This window comes from Pristiophorus japonicus, chromosome 6 (assembly GCF_044704955.1).
Source record: "Pristiophorus japonicus isolate sPriJap1 chromosome 6, sPriJap1.hap1, whole genome shotgun sequence".
Lineage (NCBI taxonomy): Eukaryota > Metazoa > Chordata > Chondrichthyes > Pristiophoridae > Pristiophorus > Pristiophorus japonicus.
The window spans coordinates 57258163-57282241 of record NC_091982.1 but is presented as its reverse complement, the minus strand read 5'-3'; the positions used below and the strand labels follow the sequence as shown (position 1 = coordinate 57282241).

The 24079-nt window shown below is 43.8% G+C and overlaps 1 protein-coding gene across 7 annotated transcripts in view; it reads left to right on the top strand.

The window, feature by feature from the left end:
• The first annotated feature begins 589 nt into the window (after positions 1-589).
• The window catches only part of fmr1 (fragile X messenger ribonucleoprotein 1), an 81543-nt gene continuing 58053 nt past the window's right edge, over positions 590-24079 (top strand). For 4 of the 7 annotated variants that reach the window (XM_070882881.1, XM_070882880.1, XM_070882886.1 and 1 more), the window contains exons 1-3: positions 590-698; positions 13723-13775; positions 22082-22175. In XM_070882881.1, the coding sequence (XP_070738982.1) occupies positions 648-698; positions 13723-13775; positions 22082-22175 (198 nt within the window). In that variant the 5' untranslated portion in view covers positions 590-647. The remainder of the gene's footprint in view (positions 699-13722; positions 13776-22081; positions 22176-24079) is intronic. The other 3 variants (XM_070882882.1, XM_070882883.1, XM_070882884.1) reach the window with 3 other exon arrangements.

Genomic DNA, 24079 nt, shown 5'->3' with positions numbered 1-24079 from the left:
ACAGACGAGCTGCGGGAGAGCGATTGGCTCAGCCTCACGTCAATCTCCCTTGGAGGGCGTCCCGCCCCCGCCTTCAAGTTGGCTGTTTGCGGCGGCGGGCGGTTGGTGTGTGGGGATGGAAGGGAGATTTTATATATATATATATGTGTATTTTTAAAAATAAAAGCACAGATATAATATATTAACCGTTAGAAAAAATATATATATATTATTTCATGAGGAGCAGGTCAAGAAATTGGAAAGAAAAATGCCTGACAACAATTAAAGGAGCAAAGAGAGCGAGCGGCGCGCGCGAGAAAGAGACTCTTGAGTAACTGTCGGAGGGCGCGCGGCCGCGCAGAGGGGGCGGGGCGAGGCCTGTTGAGCGGTGAGGAGGAGGGGGCGGGGCCTGTCCAGGAGGAGGGGCGGGGCCTGGTGAGAGACGCATAGGAGGGGGCGGGGCCTTGCGTGAGGCGAATAGGAGGGGGCGGGGACTTGCGAGAGACGAAGAGGAGGGGGCGGGGCCTAGCGTGGGGTTGGGGTCTGGCGGGCGGAGAGGGGGCGGGGCCTGGCGAGCGGCGGGACCGGGGAGCGAGCACGGTGTGAGGGGCGCGCACGCCGGGCGGGGAGCGCGCGGGCGGCCCAGAGTGCAGCGCTGCAGCCGCAAGATGGAGGATTTAATGGTGGAGGTGCGCGGTTCGAATGGAGCCTTTTACAAGGTAACTCGGAGCGGCTCCTCGTCCCCCAGCCCCACAGCTCACACACTCATGCACTCGGCCCCTGATACTCGGGCCTGCTGATTCCCGATATATACGGATTAAATCTGTCTCTCTCTCTCTCGGTACATTTGTATATATATTTTTTACCTCAGGAGTGCCCGGGCTTTTGCTGGGTTCGGGGTGGGCGGGCCTGAGCTGCCTCTCCTGCTGCTTGTTGTTGTGGGATTACAATGGGTAAAAACAAAAGGCGGTGGTGTGGTGGGGGAAGGGCCTTTTAAATCCATCCATAGTTCCAGCCCTGTGTGTCTGTCTGCTGGGGTTTGTTTGTGAGTCTGCTGCTTTTTCAGGCTTGGAGGCAAAGGCCCTTTCCCTTTGTGTTTACACTTTGGTTTCAGCCGCCTCACTGTGTGTGGGGGGGCTCACCTGCAAATAGGTGGAAACAACCCAACTGTTGCTCTTGTTAGGGCTCTCAGTGGGTACTTTTTACATTAATACTGTGAGTGCTTTTTATATTAATAGCATTTTTTAAGTGTTTTTTTATGTTGATGTGAGTGTTTTTTTATGTTGTGAGTTTTTATATTTATTAAAAGTAAGTGTTTTTATATTAATAGTGAGTAGTTTTATCTTAGTGAGCGTGGGGGGTTGCACGTTAATAGTGAGCGTGGGGGGTTGCACGTTAATAGTGAGCGTGGGGGGGGCTGCACGTTAATAGTGAGCGCGGGGGGGGGGCTGCACGTTAATAGTGAGCGTGGGGGGGGCTGCACGTTAATAGTGAGCGTGGGGGGGGCTGCACGCTAATAGTGAGCGTGGGGGGGGCTGCACGTTAATAGTGAGCGTGGGGGGGCTGCACGTTAATAGTGAGCGTGGGGGGGGCTGCACGCTAATAGTGAGCGTGGGGGGGGCTGCACGCTAATAGTGAGCGTGGGGGGGGCTGCACGCTAATAGTGAGCGTGGGGGGGGCTGCACGCTAATAGTGAGCGTGGGGGGGGCTGCACGCTAATAGTGAGCGTGGGGGGGGCTGCACGCTAATAGTGAGCGTGGGGGGCTGCACGCTGATAGTGAGCGTGGGGGGGCTGCATGTTAATAGTGAGCGTTGGGGGTTGCACATGAGCGTGTGGGGTTGCACGTTAATAGTGTGCTTTTTATATTAAAAGTGAGTGGGCATTTATCCACACTGCCTGTTTTATGAGCTATGTTTTGCACAGTTGATTTAAGTTACAGTTTAGTGATCAATACACAGTTCAATAAAAAATCTTGCCCGCTCTCCTAATAAAGATTGCCGTTCAAATTAAATGATGCTTTTCCTCCTTTAATCATCATGTTATGATGTATTGTAATTTTAGATTTAGTAATACTGTCTAAATGATGTCAGTGGAAAATATTTTTGTCTTTTAATTAATTTTTGAACTCTTGAGGGAATCAAGGGATATTTTGGATTGGGCGGGAAAGTGGAGTTGAGGTCAAAGATCAGCCATGATCTCTCTGAATGGCGGAGCAGGCTCGAGGGGCCATATAGCCTATTGCTGCTCCTAATTCTCATGTTCTTGTATTCTTACACCAGTTAGTAATGTGGAGTAATCTTCTGTTCATGTGAATATGTAGTAAAGGGGGTCTCGGGTGGATGTAAAAGATCCCATGCGCTATTTTGAAGTTGAGGGAATTTCTCCCCGGTATCCTGGCCAATATTTATCCCTCAATCAAATCACTAAAACAGATTGTCTGGTCATTATCACATTGCTGTTTGTGGGAGCTTGCTGTGCATTTATTGGCTGCTGCGTTTCGTACACTGCAATAGTAACAACATTTCAAAAGTACTTCATTGGCTGTAAAGTGTTTTGGGATGTCCTGAGGTTGTAAAAGGTGCATTAGAAATGCAAGCCTTGTTGCATGTTTTGTTACCTAAAGACATTGTTTTTATTAATATTTTAAGCTTAAAAAGCACTGCTACACATTTACCACTATCCCTTTAAATACCGATCTAGGACTCTTGTAATATAAAAAGAATCTGATGCGTTGAAAAACCATTCTGGCCGCTGTTCTTTGAGTCAGTTGGGAGGCTTAACCCTGTGACCTAGCCTGCCTGTGTTATTGGAGTAAGAAGGACAATGTTTGGTAGCTCTAAATTGATCAAGCACCTGATAAAATGTCAGTGGCGTCATGAACAACCAAATGCTGTCAAAAGTCAGATCGTGTTAGCAGCATTTGAAGAGGCTTGGTGTCAAATTTTGTCGGATAACGCTTCTGTGAAGCACCTTGGGATGTTTTTACTATGTTAAATGGTGCTATATAAATGCAAGTATGGCAACATTGGAGAAACTGTTGCATATAGTTACTGTTGGTGCATGAGGGAGAGAAAGATATCCTCGCTGAGCAACAATCAGCAGCTCGGGCAGCGTCTGGGGAGAGAAACAGTTACTGTTTCAGGGCATCGACCTTCCATCAACTGGAAAAGTTTCGAACACAAGAAATAGGAGTAGGCCATACGGCCCCTCGAGCCTGCTCCGCCATTCAATAAGATCATGGCTGATCCGATCATGGACTCAGCTCCACTTCCCTGCCCGCTTCCCATAACCCCTTATCCCCTTATCGTTCAAGAAACTGTCTATTTCTGTCTTAAATTTATTCAATGTCCCAGCTTCCACAGCTCTCTGAGGCAGTGAATTCCATAGATTTACAACCCTCTGAGAGAAGAAATTTCTCCTCATCTCAGTTTTAAATGGGTGACCCCTTATTCTAAGATCATGCCCTCTAGTTCTAGTCTCCTCATCAGTGGAAACATCCTCTCTGCATCCACCTTGTCAAGCCCCCTCATAATCTTATACGTTTCGATAAGATCACCTCTCATTCTTCTGAATTCCAATGAATAGAGGCCCAACCTACTCAACCTTTCCTCATAAGTCAACCCTCTCATCCCTGGAATCAACCTAGTGAACCTCCTCTGAACTGCCTCCAAAGCAAGTATATCCTTTCATAAATATGGAACCAAAACTACACGCAGTATTCCAGGTGTGGCCTCAACAATACCCTGTATAACTGTAGCAAGACTTCCGTGCTTTTATACTCCATCCCCTTTGCAATAAAGGCCAAGAGTGGTGTTTGGACTTGGGAACAAATGCTGAAGCAAAGCTTATTTCTGATCCATTGAAGATTTGATTAGTTTACTTCCCTACATCTGCCATTTTCCCTCAATCAACATCACTAAAACAGATAGACATCTCTATCCTGTTCCAGTTCTGACGTAAGGGCATCAATCTGAAACGTTAACACTTTTTTTCTCGCTCCACAGCTGCTGCCTGACCTGCTGAGTGTTTCCAGCATTTTCTGTTTTTATTTCAGTTTTCGAGCATCGCAGTATTTTGCTTTTGTATTGATGTAGAAAAAGGTGTTGGAATCTCTTCCCGGCCTTGTCTGGCATGGGACAGTCCATTAACTACTTAACAAATACGTTTTTTAAAAAACTCTATAATTGCCCAAATCCTAAGAGATTAGGACTATCTGAAAATAGTAAAGCCTTTTTTTTAACTTTACACTATGTGTGTGTGGATGGGGGGCGTGGAGTGGGGGAGGAACACGTTTTGATTCCTAAATCATGTTTGTTATTGAGTGCTCCATTCCTATTATATCGGTATAAAATAGAGAATGCTGGAAACATGCAGGTCAGGCCGTATCTGTGGAGAGAGAAACAGAGTTAATTTTTCAGGTTGATGACTTAAAATATAGGTGTTCTGCTTTAGGCATCATATTCCCTGGCAAGTTACTTAGCGTTGTAGAAAATTGCAGATGTAAAGTAAACTAATCAGATGTTCAGTGGATCAGAAAGAAGCTTTGCTTTAACATTTGTTCTTGAGTCCAAACCCCACTCCATGAGTTTAGGCTACCCCTTCAGTGTCGTACTGACGAGTGCTACATTGTTGGAGGTGCATTTTTTTGAATGAGTTGCTAAACCAAGGCCTGTCTGCCTGTTCAGGTTGACGTAAAAGTTCCCATTGCATTTTGTTGAAGAGCTGGGAATTCTCCCGGTACCTTGATCAATATATCGTTCTCGAGCAACATTGAGCAAAGCAGGTTAACTTGTCACTTTTCTCAATTGTTTGTGGGACCTTGCTGTGTAAATTGGCAGCCGTGCTTGGCTGCAAAGTAGTCATGACTAATCTTTTTCAGAAGTAATTCATTGGCTGTGAAGTGCTATGAGATCTGAGAATGTGAAAGGTTCTATGTAAATGTAAGTTCCTTTTCAGCTTCTTTAAAACTGTTGTGTGTGGAAGTGCTTGCTTGTTCTCTTTATAAATTGGTATAAACATAAAACCAACATTGTTGATACAAAAAACAAATTCGGCCTATTGTATATGCCATTAATAGTGGACAGGCAATACTGTTGGAGCTGTGAGTGATCTATTCAGTACCTGAATGGAGAGGGACGGTAGTACAGGGTTGAATAGAAAGCAGCTATGAGTTAACAGAATATCAGAATACTCAGATAAGAGTTGGGACTTTGATAAAGGAAAATCTGCTTTAAAGAATGAAAGGGAACAGGGCAGAGTCCAGATAGTGTATTGAAGACTTGACTTAAATGGTCCTCCTCTTCAGTACTTATCTTTGCTTTCTGTTTGTGGTTCTTGGTCGTGCAGAAAATTTTTAGGACCAAGACTGTTGTTTAAAAAAAAATTAAATCACTATACGATCTTGTTGTGGGAAACTGATTTACTCCCAGTTTCTGACAGCACTGCTCAGTAACTCATAGAATCATAAGAAATAGGAGCAGGATTAGGCCACCTGGCCCCTCGAGCCTGCTCTGGCATTCAATAAGATCATGGCTGATCTGATCATGGACTCAGCTCCACTTCCCTGTCCGCTCCCCATTACCATTTATTCGCTTATCGCTCAAAAATCTTATCGATCTCTGCCTTAAATATATTCAATGACCAGGCTCCACAGCTCTCTAGGGCGGAGAATTCCACAGATTTACAACCCTCTGAGAAGAAATTCCATCTCATCTCAGTTTTAAATGGGCGACCCCTTATTCTTAGACTATATCCCCTAGTTTTAGTTTCCCCTGAGTGGAAATATCCTCTCTGCATCATCCACCGTGTCGGGCCCCCTCATTATCTTAAAAATGTCAATAAGATCATCTCTCATTCTTTTGAACCCCAATGTGTATAGGGTCAACCTATCTTCATAAGTCAACACCCTCATCTCCAGAATCAACCCAGTGAACCGTAGAATGATACAATAGAGAAGGAGGCCATTTGGCCCATCGTTCCTGTGCCGGCTCTTTGAAAGAGCTATCCAATTAGTCCCACTCCCCTGCTCTTTCCCCATAGCCTTGCAAAATTTTCCTGTTTATCTAATTCCCTTTTGAAAGTTATTCTTAACATTCCATCACCCTTTCAGACATCCCTTTTCCAGATCATAACAGCTCGCTGTACTAATAAAAAGAAATGTTTCCTCATGCCATCTCTGTTTTCTTTGTACGTGTGAAAGAGCAGCCTAGGCTCATTTCCAGCTTTAGGTTGATTTGATGTCCAAGTTGAATTTCCTTGTTGCAGCCCAGGTGAGATTTTGGGAAGTTGCAGTAAGGCCAATAGTGAAGGTTTAGCACCACCAGGCCAACTTCATGAGGTCTCTTCAGCAGGCCGGGGCCTTGGAGGGAGCAGCTTGTGGCGGCAGACCGCTGCAGGGAGCAGTGCGTGCTGCTGCAGGAGGGCGACGGCTACGAAGCCAGGTCGCTGATTGCAGTGCGGGCAGGCACAGCAGGACCGGTGAAGGAGCGGCAAGAGGGAAGTGACCGGGGTCCAGGAGAGGTGGGGGCCCAGGGGCAGCACGGACCAGCCCATACTGTGATATGTGCGCGCGCACGGTCTGTGCAGCAGAGCTGGTCTCCACTTAGTCTTGGGTAATCCTTTCCACTGGACCAAGACCTAGCTCTGTCAAACCCCTGTAGTGGCTGCTGTGCAACGCCACCACACATTTAAAAAAAGTCCACGCACAGGCATCTTCCACCCTTCACAATGTAATTCGGGATCTGGAATATTAGTTCCTTCATGGAACACCTGTGAACTCATCCCTTTTTGGCGTGGAAGCAAGTCATCCTCGCTTCGAGGGACTGCCTATGATGATGATGAAACGAGAAATGTTTTGTATGGATTTTTAACTTCTTGGCTGCAGTATTTGGCCTGATTTTAGTGTTGATGAAGCTGAAGGAAACCTAGGGGTTTCAATAGGCTTGACTAAAATGTCTGACCCAAACAGGGAAGCCAATGAAATGTTGAATTACAGAGCTAAAACAATAAGTCAAAAGAAAGTTGTGACACAGTGTCCAGTTCGACTGAGATCGTGCAGGAGGCAGTGCAGAGAAGCACCACAAGGCTGGTCCCCAGTGCTAGAGATATGAATTGAGGAAAGAATGGAGAAACTTGAGCCTGGAGAGGCAGCATCTGAGTGATTTTTGCAGAGGTATGCCAGGTGGTTAAGGATATGGAAGAGATAAACTACCTGCGAGAGTGGGACAAGAGGCCACTGCATCAAGCTCGTAAAAATCAACTACAAAAAATTAAAGTAAATTCTTCGCACAGTGATAAACATGGAAAGGGCTTCTTCTGGGTGGAGTAGTGGAGATGAAAACCCTGCTGGAATCATTAAAAAAAACAATTAGCTTTGCAATAGGGGAACTTGTTTTGTTCTTTGGATGGATGGATGAATTAAGGTGGACCAAATGTCTTCTCACCCGAAATTCTCTTGCGAACTTGTAACTTAACCATTCTCTCTACTGTTTATTTAAATCTCTATTGTTTGGTTTGTGCTGAAATCTCCAGATGAAATTGCCACTGGTGTGGAAGGAAAGATATACTAATGACAAACATTTGCTAATGACAGTGGGCGTGCGACTGGGCCTGATGCATTAGTGAATGCATACTGTTAATAATTCTATAACACCCACTTATTGAAAGGTATATTTTATAATTTACTTCCAACAATCATAGATATACTGAGCATATTGATACCAATACATTATTAGAAGAAATATCTCTGCTTGAATTACTACAGGTACTACCTTCGTCTGACGGGAAAAGCTTATAATGGGATGTCTAGTTTAGCTGTTCATTCGATGGCGTCCTGAGATGCCGAGTGGAGAAATGAGGTGCCTCCCGCAACAGATCTCAGTGGGCAGGTTGATGTGGCGTGTTACATGGTCTGGGACTCATGGCCACAGTCGCACTTCGGGTCATCCCTCATCTTCCACTTGTGGACCAGGTGGCTGCATCACCTCAAAATGCTTCAACCACTAACGCCAATGTTCTCTCCAGACTCAATCCAAGTTGGGAGTTTTTTAGTCCACATAAACCCAGTATGAAAATGTTGAACCCATTGCATTGCACTGTACTGGAACATAGTGATAACACACTGTACATTCTATCCCCCTCTTTATGGTATAAATGATATGGTCCTGCAATATTGTGTGTACAGTGCCAGATTTTTTCATATGACCAGATTAACAGGTGGTTAAGTTAAATGCTGTTAAAATGAGATTTGATGTAATTGCTACAGTGCTGATCTTTTATAATCTAGGGTAGTGTGGAAGTTTAACAACTGGTCACTATAATCTTATTGTTGAGTCAGCCAGTACAGTTTGCACATTTGATCCTGTAACTTCGGCCCTGTTTTGCATAACCTTCCTGCCATCTTTGTTTTATTGCAATCAATGGAATGTATGTTTACTTTGCAACTTGGCAATCAACATAATTAGTTTGTTCAGTGCAATCTTGGTTGGCTCCACTGAGTGATGCATCCGACATAGGTAAAAAAAGGGAATAGGAGGTGGGTGGGGTGGATTGACCCATCCACCTCCACGGAGGTGTGTGGGGGGCCTGACCCATCCACTTCCATGGCACGAACCTGGTATTGCAGTACTTCCAGGAACGGTGCAGTGGCTCTCAGCCTTTTGGCTAAGAGCATTGGCGCAGAGTGATCCTTGATGTGTGCAAGGTGACCTCTGGCGTTTGTGATTTGACAAAGAATTGGAAAGATTGGCTACGAATAAAAAAAAAAAAATCTGATGTCCTACGAAAATAATTTAAGGAGCTAGGAGCTAAATTAAAAAGTAGGACCTCAAAAGTAGTAATCTCGGGATTGCTACCAGTGCCATGTGCTAGTCAGAGTAGGAATCGCAGGATCGCGCAGATGAATACGTGGCTTGAGCAGTGGTGCAGCAGGGAGGGATTCAAATTCCTGGGGCATTGGAACCGGTTCTGGGGGAGGTGGGACCAGGACAAACCGGACGGTCTGCACCTGGGCAGGACCGGAACCAATGTCCTAGGGGGAGTGTTTGCTAGTGCTGTTGGGGAGGAGTTAAACTAATATGGCAGGGGGATGGGAACCAATGCAGGGAGACAGAGGGAGACAAAAAGGAGGCAAAAGCAAAAGACAGAAAGGAGATGAGGAAAAGTGAAGGGCAGAGAAACCCAAGGCAAAGAACAAAAAGGGCCACTGCACAGCAAAATTCTAAAAGGACAAAGGGTGTTAAAAAAACAAGCCTGAAGGCTTTGTGTCTTAATGCAAGGAGTATCCGCAATAAGGTGGATGAATTAACTGTGCAAATAGATGTTAACAAATATGATATGATTGGGATTACGGAGACGTGGCTCCAGGATGATCAGGGCTGGGAACTCAACATCCAGGGGTATTCAACATTCAGGAAGGATAGAATAAAAGGAAAAGGAGGTGGGGTAGCATTGCTGGTTAAAGAGGAAATTAATGCAATAGTTCGGAAAGACATTAGCTTGGATGATGTGGAATCTATATGGGTAGAGCTGCAGAACACTAAAGGGCAAAAAACGTTAGTGGGAGTTGTGTACAGACCTCCAAACAGTAGTAGTGATGTTGGGGAGGGCATCAAACAGGAAATTAGGAGTGCATGCAATAAAAGTGCAGCAGTTATAATGGGTGACTTTAATATGCACATAGATTGGGCTAGCCAAACTGGAAGCAATACGGTGGAGGAGGATTTCCTGGAGTGCATAAGGGATGGTTTTCTAGACCAATATGTCGAGGAACCAACTAGGGGGGAGGCCATCTTAGACTGGGTGTTGTGTAATGAGAGAGGATTAATTAGCAATCTCATTGTGCGAGGCCCCTTGGGGAAGAGTGACCATAATATGGTGGAATTCTGCATTAGGATGGAGAATGAAACAGTTAATTCAGAGACCATGGTCCAGAACTTAAAGAAGGGTAACTTTGAAGGTATGAGGCGTGAATTGGCTAAGATAGATTGGCGAATGATACTTAAGGGGTTGACTGTGGATGGGCAATGGCAGACATTTAGAGACCGCATGGATGGATTACAACAATTGTACAATCCTGTCTGGCGTAAAAATAAAAAAGGGAAGGTGGCTCAACCGTGGCTATCTAGGGAAATCAGGGATAGTATTAAAGCCAAGGAAGTGGCATACAAATTGGCCAGAAATAGCAGCGAACCTGGGGACTGGGAGAAATTTAGAACTCAGCAGAGGAGGACAAAGGGTTTGATTAGGGCAGGGAAAATGGAGTACGAGAAGAAGCTTGCAGGGAACATTAAGGGCGGATTGCAAAAGTTTCTATAGGTATGTAAAGAGAAAAAGGTTAGTAAAGACAAATGTAGGTCCCCTGCAGTCAGAATCAGGGGAAGTCATAACGGGGAACAAAGAAATGGCAGACCAATTGAACAAGTACTTTGGTTCAGTATTCACTAAGGAGGACACAAACAACCTTCCGGATATAAAAGGGGTCAGAGGGTCTAGTAAGGAGGAGGAACTGAGGGAAATCTTTATTAGTCGGGAAATTGTGTTGGGGAAATTGATGGGATTGAAGGCCGATAAATCCCCAGGGCCTGATGGACTGCATCCCAGAGTACTTAAGGAGGTGGCCTTGGAAATAGCGGATGCATTGACAGTCATTTTCCAACATTCCATTGACTCTGGATCAGTTCCTATCGAGTGGAGGGTAGCCAATGTAACCCCACTTTTTAAAAAAGGAGGGAGAGAGAAAGCAGGGAATTATAGACCGGTCAGCCTGACCTCAGTAGTGGGTAAAATGATGGAATCAATTATTAAGGATGTCATAGCAGCGCATTTGGAAAATGGTGACATGATAGGTCCAAGTCAGCATGGATTTGTGAAAGGGAGATCATGCTTGACAAATCTTCTGGAATTTTTTGAGGATGTTTCCAGTAAAGTGGACAAAGGAGAACCAGTTGATGTGGTATATTTGGACTTTCAGAAGGCTTTCGACAAGGTCCCACACAGGAGATTAATGTGCAAAGTTAAAGCACATGGGATTGGGGGTAGTGTGCTGACGTGGATTGAGAACTGGTTGTCAGACAGGAAGCAAAGAGTAGGAGTAAATGGGTACTTTTCAGAATGGCAGGCAGTGACGAGTGGGGTACCGCAAGGTTCTGTGTTGGGGCCCCAGCTGTTTACATTGTACATTAATGATTTAGACGAGGGGATTAAATGCAGTATCTCCAAATTTGCGGATGACACTAAGTTGGGTGGCAGTGTGAGCTGCGAGGAGGATGCTATGAGGCTGCAGAGTGACTTGGATAGGTTAGGTGAGTGGGAAAATGCGTGGCAGATGAAGTATAATGTGGATAAATGTGAGGTTATCCACTTTGGTGGTAAAAACAGAGAGACAGACTATTATCTGAATGGTGACAGATTAGGAAAAGGGAAGGTGCAACGAGACCTGGGTGTCATGGTACATCAGTCATTGAAGGTTGGCATGCAGTTACAGCAGGCGGTTAAGAAAGCAAATGGCATGTTGGCCTTCATAGCGAGGGGATTTGAGTACAGGGGCAGGGAGGTGTTGCTACAGTTGTACAGGGCCTTGGTGAGGCCACACCTGGAGTATTGTGTACAGTTTTGGTCTCCTAACTTGAGGAAAGACATTCTTGCTATTGAGGGAGTGCAGCGAAGATTCACCAGACTGATTCCCGGGATGGTGGGACTGACCTATCAAGAAAGACTGGATCAACTGGGCTTGTATTCACTGGAGTTCAGAAGAGTGAGAGGGGACCTCATAGAAACGTTTAAAATTCTGATGGGTTTGGACAGGTTGGATGCAGGAAGAATGTTCCCAATGTTGGGAAGTCGGTAGAACCAGGGGTCACAGTCTAAGGATAAGGGGTAAGCCATTTAGGACCGAGATGAGGAGAAACTTCTTCACCCAGAGAGTGGTGAACCTGTGGAATTCTCTACCACAGAAAGTAGTTGAGGCCAATTCACTAAATATATTCAAAAGGGAGTTAGATGAAGTCCTTACTACTCGGGGGATCAAGGGGTATGGCGTGAAAGCAGGAAGGGGGTACTGAAGTTTCATGTTCAGCCATGAACTAATTGAATGGCGGTGCAGGCTAGAAGGGCTGAATGGCTTGCTCCTGCACCTATTTTCTATGTTTCTATGTTTCTATCCTGGTCCACAGTTGGAATTGTGTGCTTGATTGAGTTTGAGCAGTACATCATTATTTTAAGTATCTTTTTTTAGCCAAGTATTAATTTTTACGCTGTTCTTCTGTCCCATTTTTCTCAGTTTGGCGAAATCAGCTCTAGGGAAAAGTCAAGTTTTGGGGAGTATCAAAACTTTGCTTAGAATCATAGAACAACACAGCATAGAAGGTGGCCATTCAGCCCCTGTGTTGGTAGTTGCAGCTTCTAATTTAACTTTATAGTGGTAATTTTCTTAGTTGCTTCTTTGTAAACCATGCCGTATGCTTTTTTTTTCCTGTCGATGTATTTTTTTTCCCAAATCTGAACTACTGATAAACTGTATTTTAAAATCCTCTAAGATTGCGTAGGTGTGCCCATCTGTCTGAATTTTTGCTTCAAATGAAATGGTACTTGTAGTGTGTAATAATGTTGTTTGTATGTAAATTTTTGGAAACTATTGGAGACATATTATCAAGGCTCTGCATTTTACTTGGAATGTACTAAAGTGGATGGAAGCAAAATGGTTCCCGAGTACCCCTCCTCGTCGTTCACTCCCCGCCCCCCCCTCCCCATCCCGCCAAAACTCTATTGCATTCCTATTCTCAATTATACTGTATGTGAAGGCCAGACAATCTTGTGTAAATTGAGTAGTTTTCTAGTTCAGATAAGTAGTGCCAAACTTAGACAGGAGGTGATGCTATGGTCAGAATAGGTGGTGATCGTGCACATGGTTAGAGATGATGCATGAAAGAAAGCTGCCTATATGTGCCATATCTTCGGCTCAAAAGTTGCGAGAGGTTTGTGGTGGGCATGGAATGTTGGGCGATTAATGGGAGCATGGATGGGAGATTCCTGAGGCAGTAAAAGGAACAAAAGTTGCACATGTGGTGAAGAGGATTGATAGTGCAGGGGAGAAGGCACCAGGCCGCTGAGCTTATGCAAAGGGTTTGGGTGTATGAATCATTGTGCAGAAGCTGATGGCAATGTTCAGTGACATTCCAGTAGATGGCCTCCAAGTTGTGGTGATATTTGTAGAACCCCCCAAACCACATTAATGCCCACTAACAACTATTTGCCATGTTACGGAGTTACTTTAATGCTGGGTCGCTCTTGTGCACTTGTGGTGGCCCGCTAAGAATGAGAACTGGGAGCAAGTTGGCTACAGTGGAAGGACCACAAAAGAGGAGGAAGCAAAAGAGAACTGTCGGCAATTACTCCTTTCATAGATCACTTTGTAGATATTTGCTTCCTTTTAAACAAGAAACAAAAAATGTTTTTTTCCCTCTGCTATAAGTTTGTTTTCATGCTTTGGTAGAGTTCAGGTTAAGTATCAGTAGTTTTTGTGCTATTGTACAAATCTTTATCCTGACTATCCTTAATATGATCAACATTGCATTAATTTGCAATAAACTGAGATCGGAATACAATGCTGAGTTGGTGCTTCACCTAACGTGGTTTGAAACATGTATATCAATCATGGGGATCTCTACCAAAATGTGCATTTTCCACAAACTGCATTTGCCTTATCATGTACTTTTTTAATTGCTTATTTTTTTTATTTCTTACAGGCATTTGTGAAGGATGTGCATGATGAGGCTTTGACTGTCGCTTTTGAGAACAAGTAAGTCCTTGTCTTGCACAGTATTTCTTTGTAACAGGACTGCTTCGTGCTAGTTTTTGAAGGGAATGATAAAGTTTCAATTGAGAGTAGAAATGAAAGCCGCATGATTTCTTTATTTTTATTCTTTGTTCAGAATACTTGTAAACATAATTAATGAATTTGGTCTGTTTCCTACACATCTTTTTCTTTCGCTCTCCTTTTTGAAGCAGGACTATCCTTGAGTATCTTGCCCAAATATTAATTTATACCTGAGCTTTCACAATGCTTATTAATAGTATTTGAATCACAGCCAATCCCAATCCTTACCTAAGGAAGGATATACTTTCCTTGGACGAAGTGCAACCAAGACTGATTCCTGGGATGGGAGGATTGTCCTATGAGGAGAGATTGAGTAGACTAGGCCTTCGAGTTTGGAAGAATGAGAGGTGATCTCATTGAAAAGTATAGTATTCTTAAGGGGCTTGACAGGGAGATGGTGGGAGGTTGCTTCCCTTGGCAGGGGAGTTTAGAATCAGGGGTCACAATCTCAGAATAAGAGGTCATCCATTTAGGACTGAGATGAAGAGAAGTTTCTTATAGAATCATAGAAGTTTACAGCACGGAAGGAGGCCATTTCGGCCCATCGTGTCCGTGCCAGCCAACAGGAAGCTATCCAGCCTAATCCCACTTTCCAGCTCGAGGTCCGTAACCTTGCAGTCACGGCACTTCAAGCGCACATCCAAGTACTTTTTAAATGTGCTGAGGGTTTTGCCCTCTACCACCCTTTCAGGCAGTGAGTTCCAGACCCCCACAACTCTCTGCGTGAAGAAATTTCCCCTCAAATCCCTTCTAAACCTTCTACCAATTACTTGAAATTTATGCCCCCTGGTTGTTGACCCCATTGCTAAGGGAAATAGGCCCTTTCTATCCACTTTATCTAGGCCCCTCATAATTTTATATACCTGAGGTCTCCCCTCAGCCTCCTCTGCTCCAAGAAAAACAAACCCAGCCAATCCAATCTATCTTCATAGCTAAGATTCTCCACTCCCGGCAACATCCTCTGTACCCTCTCCAGTGCAATCACGTCCTTTCTGTAATGCGGTGACCAGAACTGCATGCAGTACTCCAGCTGTGGCCTAACCAGTGTTTTATACAGTTCAAGCATAACCCACCTGCTCTTATATTCTATGCCTTGGCTAATAAAGGCAAGCATTCCGTATGCCGCCTTAACCACCTTATCCACCTGGCCTGCTACATTCAGGGATCTGTGGACATACACTCCCAGGTCCCTTTGTTCCTCTACACTTCTCAATGTCTTACCATTTAATGTGTATTCATTTTCCTTGTTAGTCCTCCCCAAATGCATTACCTCACACTTCTCTGAATTAAATTCCATTTGCCACTGTTCTGCCCACCTGACCAGTTGATTGATATCTTCCTGCAGTCCGCCTATTTTTGTATCATTTGCAAACCTCTTAATCATACCCCCTATATTCAAGTCTAGATCATTGATGTATACCAAAAAAAGCAAGGCACCTAGTACTGAGCCCTGCGGAACCCCACTGGAAACATCCTTCCAGTCACAAAAACACCCATCAACCATTACCTTTTGCTTCCTGCCTCTGAGCCAATTTTGGATAACTTGCCACTTTGCCCTGGATCCCATGGGCTTTTATTTTTGTGACCAGTCTGCCATGTGGGACCTTATCAAAAGCTTTGCTAAAATCCATATACACTACATCATACGCACTGCCCTCATCGATCCTCCTGGTTATGTTCTCGAAAAATGCAATCAAATTAGTCAGACACAGCCTTCCCTTAACAAATCCATGCTGACTATCCCTGATTAATCCGTGTCTTTCTAAATGTAGATTTATCCTGCCCTTCAGGATTTTTTCCAATAATTTTCCCACAACTGATGTTAGGCTGACTGGCCTATAATTACTCGGTCTATCCCTTTCTCACTTAAACAAAGGTAGCACATTAGCAGTCCTCCAGTCTTCTGGCACCACACCTGAAGCCAGAGAGGATTGGAAAATGATGGTGAAAGCCTCTGCTATTTCGTCTTTTGCTTTGCTTAACAGCCTGGGATACATTTCATCCGGGCCTGGGGACTTGCCTACTTTCAAAGCTGCTTAATACCTCCTCTCTCACTATGTTTAGTTCATCTAATATTTCACACTCCTCCTCCTTGATAGCAGTATCTGCATCGCTCCTCTCTTTTGTGAAAACAGACGCAATTTACTCATTAAGAACCATACCCACATCTTCTGCCTCCACACACAGATTACCCTCTTGGTCTCTAATCGGCCCTATCCTTTCTTTAGTTATCCTCTTGCTCTTAATATATTTATAAAACACCTTTTTTTAAATTTTACTTGCCAAGAATTTTTCACGCTCTCTCTTTGCTTTCCTAATATCTCTTTTGATCTCACCCCTGGACTTTCTATACTACTCTAGAGATTCTGCAGTATTTAACCCTCGGTATCTATCATAAGCTTCCCTCTTTTTCTTTATCCTACCCTGTATGTCCCTAGACATCCAGGGGGCTCTAGATTTGTTAGTCCAACCCTTTTTCTTTAGGGGTACATATTTGGCCTGAACCCTGCAGATCTCCTCCTTGAATGTCTCCCACTGCTCAGACACTGATTTACCTTCAAGTAACTGTTTCCAGTCCACTTTGGCTAAATCACCTCTCAGCTTAGCAAAGTTGGCTTTTCCCCAATTTCGAACTTTTATTCCTGGTCTGACCTTGTCCTTTTCCATAACTACCTTAAAGCTAACTGAATTATGGTCACTCCCCCAGCTTCATTCCCGAAAACTAAATCCAGAACAACCCCTTCCCGTGTTGGGCTTGCTACATGCTGGCTAAAAAAGTTCTCTTGAATGCATTTTAGGAATTCCACACCCTCTTTACCCTTCACACTAATTTTGTCCCAGTTAATATTAGGATAGTTGAAATCCCTTACTATTACTGTCCTATAGTTCTTGCACTTCTCAGAAATTTGCCTACATATTTGCTTTTCTATCTCCCTCTCACTGTTTGGGGGTCTATAGTACATGCCCAGCAGTGTGATCGTCTCTTTTTTGTTTTTCAGTTCGACCCATATGGCCTCGTTTGATCCCTCTAACTTATCATCCCTCCTCACAGCTGTAATAGTATCTTTAATCAATATCTCGGCCCCACCCCATCCCTTTTTACCCCCCCTCTCTACCTCGTCTGAAAATCCTGTGACCAGGAATGTTGAGCTGCCATACCTGCCTCTCTTTTAGCCATGTCTTTAATAGCTATAATATCATACTCCCAAGTGTCTACCTGTGCTCTCAGCTCATCTGCCTTATTCGCCATGCTCCTTGTATTAAAATATATACCATTTAGTATAGCCAGACCTCCTTGTTGCCTACTTTTCTAGCCCTTGTTTCTTCGGTCTTTCACAGTCACTTTGTACATTATTGCTTTTCAATTTCACCTTTACTCCCCTCAACTGAATCTATTTTCAGGTTCCCATCTCCCTGCCAAGCTAGTTTAAACCCTCCCCAATAGCACGAGCAAACCCCCGCCCCCTGCAAGGGCATTGGTCCCAGCTCTGTTGAAGTGCAACTTGTCTGGCTTGTACAGGTCCCACCTCCCCCAGAAGTGGTCCCAATGCCTCAGGAATCTAAAGCCCTCCCTCTTGCACCATCTCTCAAGCCATGCATTCATCTGCTCTATCCTCCTATTTCTGTACTCACTAGCTCGTGGCACTGGGAGTAATCTGAAGATTACAACCTTTTGAGGGCCTGCTTTTTAATCTCTCTCCTAGTTCCCTAAACTCTGCCTGTAGAACCTCATCCGTCTTTCTACCTATGTCATTGGTCCCGATATGGACCACGACCTCTGGCTGTTCACCACCTTCCCCCCAGAATGCCCTGCAGCCGCTCGGTGATATCCTCGACCCTGGCACCAGGGAGGCAACATACCATGCTGGAGTCACGTCTGTGGCCACAGAAATGCCTGTCGAGCTGCTCCCCTGACTATTGAATCCCCTACCACTATAGCTCTTCCATTATTCTTCCTCCCCGCCCCGTGCAGCTGAGCCACCCATGATGCTGTGGACTTGGCTCTGGCTACACTCCCCAGAGGCACCATCGTTCCAACCGGTACTCAGAAGAGAATACCAGTTAGAGAGCGAGATGGACTCGGGAGACTCCTACACTACCTGCCTAGTCCTCCTCTTCTGTCTGGCGGTCACCCACTCCCTCTCTACCTACACACTCTTAAGCTGTGGGGTGACCACCTCGAGAAACATGCTATCCACGTAGCTCTGTCTCGCGGTTGCACCGCTGTGACTCCAGCCGCCGCTCAAGCTCCAAACCACGGAGCTCGAGTTGTTGTAGCTGGAGATACCTCCTAGACACGTGGTCGTCCAGGCTGCGCAAAGCGTCCAGGACTTCCCACATGCTGCAGTGTGTGCAATCCACGGAACTGAGCTTCCCTGCCATCCCTCTAGTTAGACTCTGAACTATCAAACAGAAATAAACTCTAAACCTTAGCAAAACACACCCAGCTGCTACTCAGCAAACAGCTGATTTAATTTTTTTTTAAGATAATAAATATCACTTTATTTAATTGTAGCTCTAATTTCCACCAATGCCCAAGGTTTTTTTTTTAAAAAAGAAAGTAAAGTACTTATCAATCAATCAGCCAATTGCTTACTTGCTTGGCTGTGACGTCACACTTCGATTTAGATTCTTTTTCCTTTTTGTCTCTTACTGTTGTCGCTGCTGCAGATAGCTCCTCCCGATCTGCCGCCGCCTTTTCAAGCCCCGCACCCAGTCAGGTCTCGCAATGCCTGCTCCTCCGAACTCAAGCTGTTATTAATCTTTGGATTTCTCTATCCTCGAGGGCTGTGAATGCTCAGTCGTTAAGTACATTCAAGTCTGAGATCAATAGATTTTGGATACTAAAGGAATCAAGCAATATGGGGATAGTATGGGAAGGTGGCGTTGAGGTAGAAGATCAGCCATGATCTTAATGAATGACGAAGCAGACTCAAAAGACTAAATGGCTGACTCTTGCTCCTATTATGTTCTTATCCGACATCCACATATAATTGCGCTTCCAGCGATGGTCACCAGATAGCATTAACGAGCTTTGCCAGTTTTTCTCTGCCCTGATTTATGGGTGCTGAGGCCAGTTACAACAATTTTAATGCTACCCTGCTTCAAATCCGCTAACTCGGGGATACAATGTGGAATTGTTCCATTTCCCAGTTAGGTAAACCTGTTGGGTTCCCGGGGGAGCCTTGTGGAAAGATTTTATGGGTGAATATGCTTTTATATAAACTTGAGTTCTGTTATCTGCCAGTAGGCTCCCTGGGTGGTAGCATCTGACTGACTTCTAGCCACTTAGACCTTCTGAGCTGTTGAGTTTTGACTTTCTGATATTGATAACTTTGCTGCGAGGACAATTATTTTTAGCCCTGCAAGTTTATCCCATGAAAAATTATGTTTCCAATGTAAGTCACTGGCTTCACTGTTATCATTGTGAAATGAGGTATTTTTTCTTATAGCACATTGTTATTAGGTGAAAAATTTAGCCAAGTACTCCCCTTTAAAGTTACTAATAAAATTGCTTCTTAGTACTCTGATCAGATGAGAAGATAGGGTGACCAACCTCGATTTTGTGCTCAAGTCCCTCGAGTGGGACTTGAAACCACAACCTTCTGACTCAGAGGCAACGGTACTACCAACACTCCAGGGACTTGAGCACAAAATCTAGGCTGACACTCCAGTGCAGTACTGAGGGAGTGCTGCACTGTCGGAGGCCCCATCTGCTCTCTCAGGTGGACGTAAAAGATCCCATGTCACTATTTCGAAGAAAAACAGGGGAGTTCTCTTAACTAACATCACTAAAACAAATTATCTGGTCATAACGTTGGGGACTTGCTTGTGGGACCTTGCTGTGTACAAATTGGCTACCTCATTACAACAGTGACTACACTTCAAAAAGTACTTAATTGGCTGTAAAGCACTTCGGGCCATCCGATAGTGATGAGGGAATGATCAGCCATGATCTTATTGAATGGTGATGCAGGCTCGAAGGGCCGAATGGCTTACTCCTGCACCTATTTTCTATGTTTCTATAGTCGTGAAAGGCGCTATATAAATACAAGTCTTTTACAAGGAATGACCTATATGCCGTACGTTAGTTATCTCATGGTGAACTAATTGGGGTGCATCATGAATGTTTTTATTTGATCTTGGAGATGTGGGCGATACTGACCATGCAAGATTTATTGCTCATCCCTAGTTGCAAGTCAACTACATGGTGTTGGGCTGGAATCACCGAGGCTAGAGTAGGTAAGGTGGTGGGTCCCTCCCTGAAGGACATTATGATGGCCTGGTGACTTTCATACTAGGCCATAAATTAGCAGACTTGCTAATTCTATTTTTCAACTTGCCTTGATAGGGTAATGCACGCTCAGCCTCTGGGTTACTCGTCCATTTTCATTGGGCCATTGCATCCTTCGTTGACGCTGGTACCCCTGCCGTTTCTAATTTGCGGTCTACCTGCGGTACGGATTATGTCCGGGAAGGCAAAGTGCCAAATTGGGTGCCCCAAGGATTCTTTTATTATTTAGGCAGTGTGCTGGGTCATATGATAGGCCTGTGTATAGGAGAAGTGACAACAGGCAGATGGCTGTAGGAGTTGGCAGAGGAGGGCGGTGTGATGGTGACTCAGGAATCCACCAAGAAGAGAGAAACTGGTGCAATAACACCCACTTGACAGTGGGAAATGTGAACATCTCTTCTCCATTGCATCAGTTCCTGTCATCGGTCAGTTTTGATTGAATGTAGCATTCAGAGAAATTGTAAAGACTAGATATTTTACAGGAGCGACACTAAGCTGACGAGTCATGTGCCTTTGGAACATTTATTTTCAGACAACTGCCAGGGCTAAAAATTTGATTCTGTTAACAGACACGCAAACCCAAACAGTAAATTGACTTGGTTTTTCGCTTGTTCCCAACATTTTTGAAATCAATGTTTGACAAATTTGCTAGAGTTCTTTGAGGATGTAACGAGCAGGGTGGATAAATGGGAACCAGTAGATGTAGTGTATTTAGATTTCCAGAAGGCATTCGGTAAGGTGCCACATAAAAGGTTACTGCACAAGATAAGAGCTCATGGGGTTGGGGGTAATGTATTAAAGTGGATAAAGGATTGGCTAACTAACAGAAAGCAGAGTCGGGATAAATGGGTCATTTTTAGGTTGGCAAACTGTAACTAGTGGGATGCCACAGGGATCAGTGCTGGGGCCTCGACTATTTACAATCTATATTAATGACTTGGATGAAGGGACTGAGTGTAATATAACCAAATTTGCTGCTGATACAAAGATAGGTGGGAAAGGAAGTTGTGAAGAGGACGCAAAGAATCTGCAAAGGGATATATATAAGTTTAAGTGGGCCTGTGTATAGGAGATGTGCAAACATTTGGCAGATAGGAGTATAATGTGGGAAAATGTGAGGTTATCCATTTTGATAGGAAGAATAAGAACGCAAATTATTATTTAAATGGAGAGAGACTAAAACATGCTGCGGTACAAAGGCTCTGGGGGTCCTTGTACATGAAACACAAAAAGTTAGTATGCAGGTACAGCAAGTAATCAGGAAGTCAAATGGAATGTTGGCCTTTATTAAAGCGGATGGAGTATAAATGTAGGGAAGTTTTGCTACAACTGTACAGGGCATTGGTGAGACCACACCTGGTTTACTGCATACAGTTTTAGTCTCCTTATTTAAGGAAGGTTATATTTGCACTGGAGGCAGTTCAGAAAATGTTCACTTGGTTGATTCCTGAGATGAAGGGGTTGTCTTATGAGGAAAGGTTGAGCAGGTTGCGTCTATAATCATTGGAGTTTAAAAGAATGAGAGGTGATCTTATTGAAATTATAAGATTCTGAGGGGGCTGAACAGGGTAGATGCAGAGAGGATGTTTCCCCTCGCGAAGGAGTCTAGAACTGGGGGCATAGTTTCAGAATAAGGGGTTGCCCGTTTAAAACGGAGATGAGGAATTTCTTCTCAGAGGTCATAAATCTGTGGAATTCTCTGCCCCAGAGAGCTGTGGAGGCTGGGTCATTGAATATATTTAAGATGGAAATAGACAGATTCTTGAATGATAGGGGTGTTGAGGGTTATGGGGAACAGGCAAGAAAGTGGAGTTGAGGCCAAGATCAGATCAGCCATGATCTTATTGAATGGTGGACCAAATGGCCTACTCCTGTTCCTATTTCTTACATTATTTAATTCTCTGAATCAGCTCATTTTAACTTCTGGTTTCAGCTGGCAACCGGAACGGCAGATTGCTTTCCATGATGTTCGATTTCCACCGCCAACAGACTATCACAAAGACATTAACGAAGGTGATGATGTTGAGGTATGTGAATACCCACTAAGGTAATGTGTTGTGTTGTCTTGAAGCTTCTACAAGCTATTGAAGGGTGCAACCATTAAGTTAATTTAATGGCTATGAACTCTACTCCATCACCTACTTGACACTTTAAATTATGTTCTGGCTATCACCAGTGTAAATCTTTTTTAATAAACAATTTGTTAGGATTATTTGGCACACCCTTAATTTTCAGTAATCTGATCTGCACAATTGTAGCCAAAAAATATATAATTAGTAAGAGAATGTCCCATTTTAAGCTCACACTTCATAAGCATTTTAGAACTAAATTGAACTTTCCTGCTGCTAAAATAATTTTTCAATTTCTCATTACTTAAATGAGATTACCCACACTCTATGTACTCGATCTACCTTGTGCTGAAGATTACACCAAATAATGTGGGATCATAGAAACTTCAGCACAGAATGGGGGCATTCCGTCGTGCCTGTGTTGTTACTGGTTCTTCAACTAGAAATATTTACTGTAATCCTACTTCCCTGCCCTCTTTGAACTTTTTAGTTCAGTTTTTAAATATTTGTCCAGTTTTCTTTTAATATTAGTCTCCACTTCAAGAGCCACTTCAGGCATAACGGGTCAGAAAAAATGTCTTGCATTTTCTTGTGCTTAATCCGGAGTCCAAATCCCACTGGCGACTTGCCAACCAGTCAGTGTTTCACTATTTACCCCCTCAAAACCGTTCATAATCTTGGAAAAATTGTTGGGACTCTCTAACCTGCATTCTAGTAGAATGAGCTCTAAATTTTCAATCTTTTCTTTGTAATCCATAACCTCTCATTCTTGGTATGATTCTAAGGATGGGGTGCCCAGAACTGCATTGAATATACTCCCAAATGTTGCCTGTTGCCTGCCATTTGTGCACTGGGTGGGACCACCAAAAGTTTTATCATTCAGTGGCAGCCTTCCCTGGCCTTGGACCAGTTTCAGCCACTCCAAGAATAATTCTTTTTTCGGATGTTACTCCTATTCCCAAAATGGACTGCAAGTCAGGGGGCGGGGAGGGGGAGGTGGTTGACTAAAAGAGATTATTAAAATGTGGGAATATAAGTTGAGAGGAGAATTGGGGTGAAGGAGAAAAAAAAACAGCCGGGCAGAAAAGAAGTGTTTCAATGTTTTTAGGAATTCTGGTTGATAAAGCTATTCTTGGCATTTTAATAGCTTTGTGTTTGTTTCCATGTCATGGTGCGTGAGCTAAAATCTTTAATTAAAAAACTGTTTCCTCTGCACCTGCTAGCACTCAGAGTTAACCGAAGATAATTAAAATAAATGTTTAAGAGAAATGCTACTTTTCGTTTCTCTACTGTTTATTTCCTTTTTTAACTTTTTATTTTTTATTTCCAGCTAGTGTAGTGTGTTCTAACCATTGAAACTGCTTTCCATTTTCCAAGTTTGAAACAATTCATTCCTGAGAAAGCCAGGTTCATTGAGTCTCCCATCTGCCTTTGCTTGCGTCTTGGTGCTGGAATACATTTCCTGGATAAACTCTTAAGATTTTCCCTGGTGCTTCCAGCTTCTGCATGAACAGTGAAACTGGGATTCCACGAGTTTTTAACTTTTACAGCGAAGGTTCTCAACTTTTCTAAGATAAAATTAAGATGTCGCCACAGTTTTTAAAATAATTGGTTTCTTGGGCAAACTGAGGGTCAAATTAGTTCTTTACATGGACCAGTCATTGTAACTGGGCAAACTCAATCAGTAATGTATGTTCATGTATTTCTGAAGCTTGTTTTTTCGTTTAGAACAACCACAGATTGCATTTATATTGCGCCTTTAACATCTCTGGGTGCTTCACAGGAATATTATCAAACAAAATTTAACACAGAGCTATTTAAGGGGATATTGGGGCAGCTCACCAAAAGTTTAGTCAAAGAGT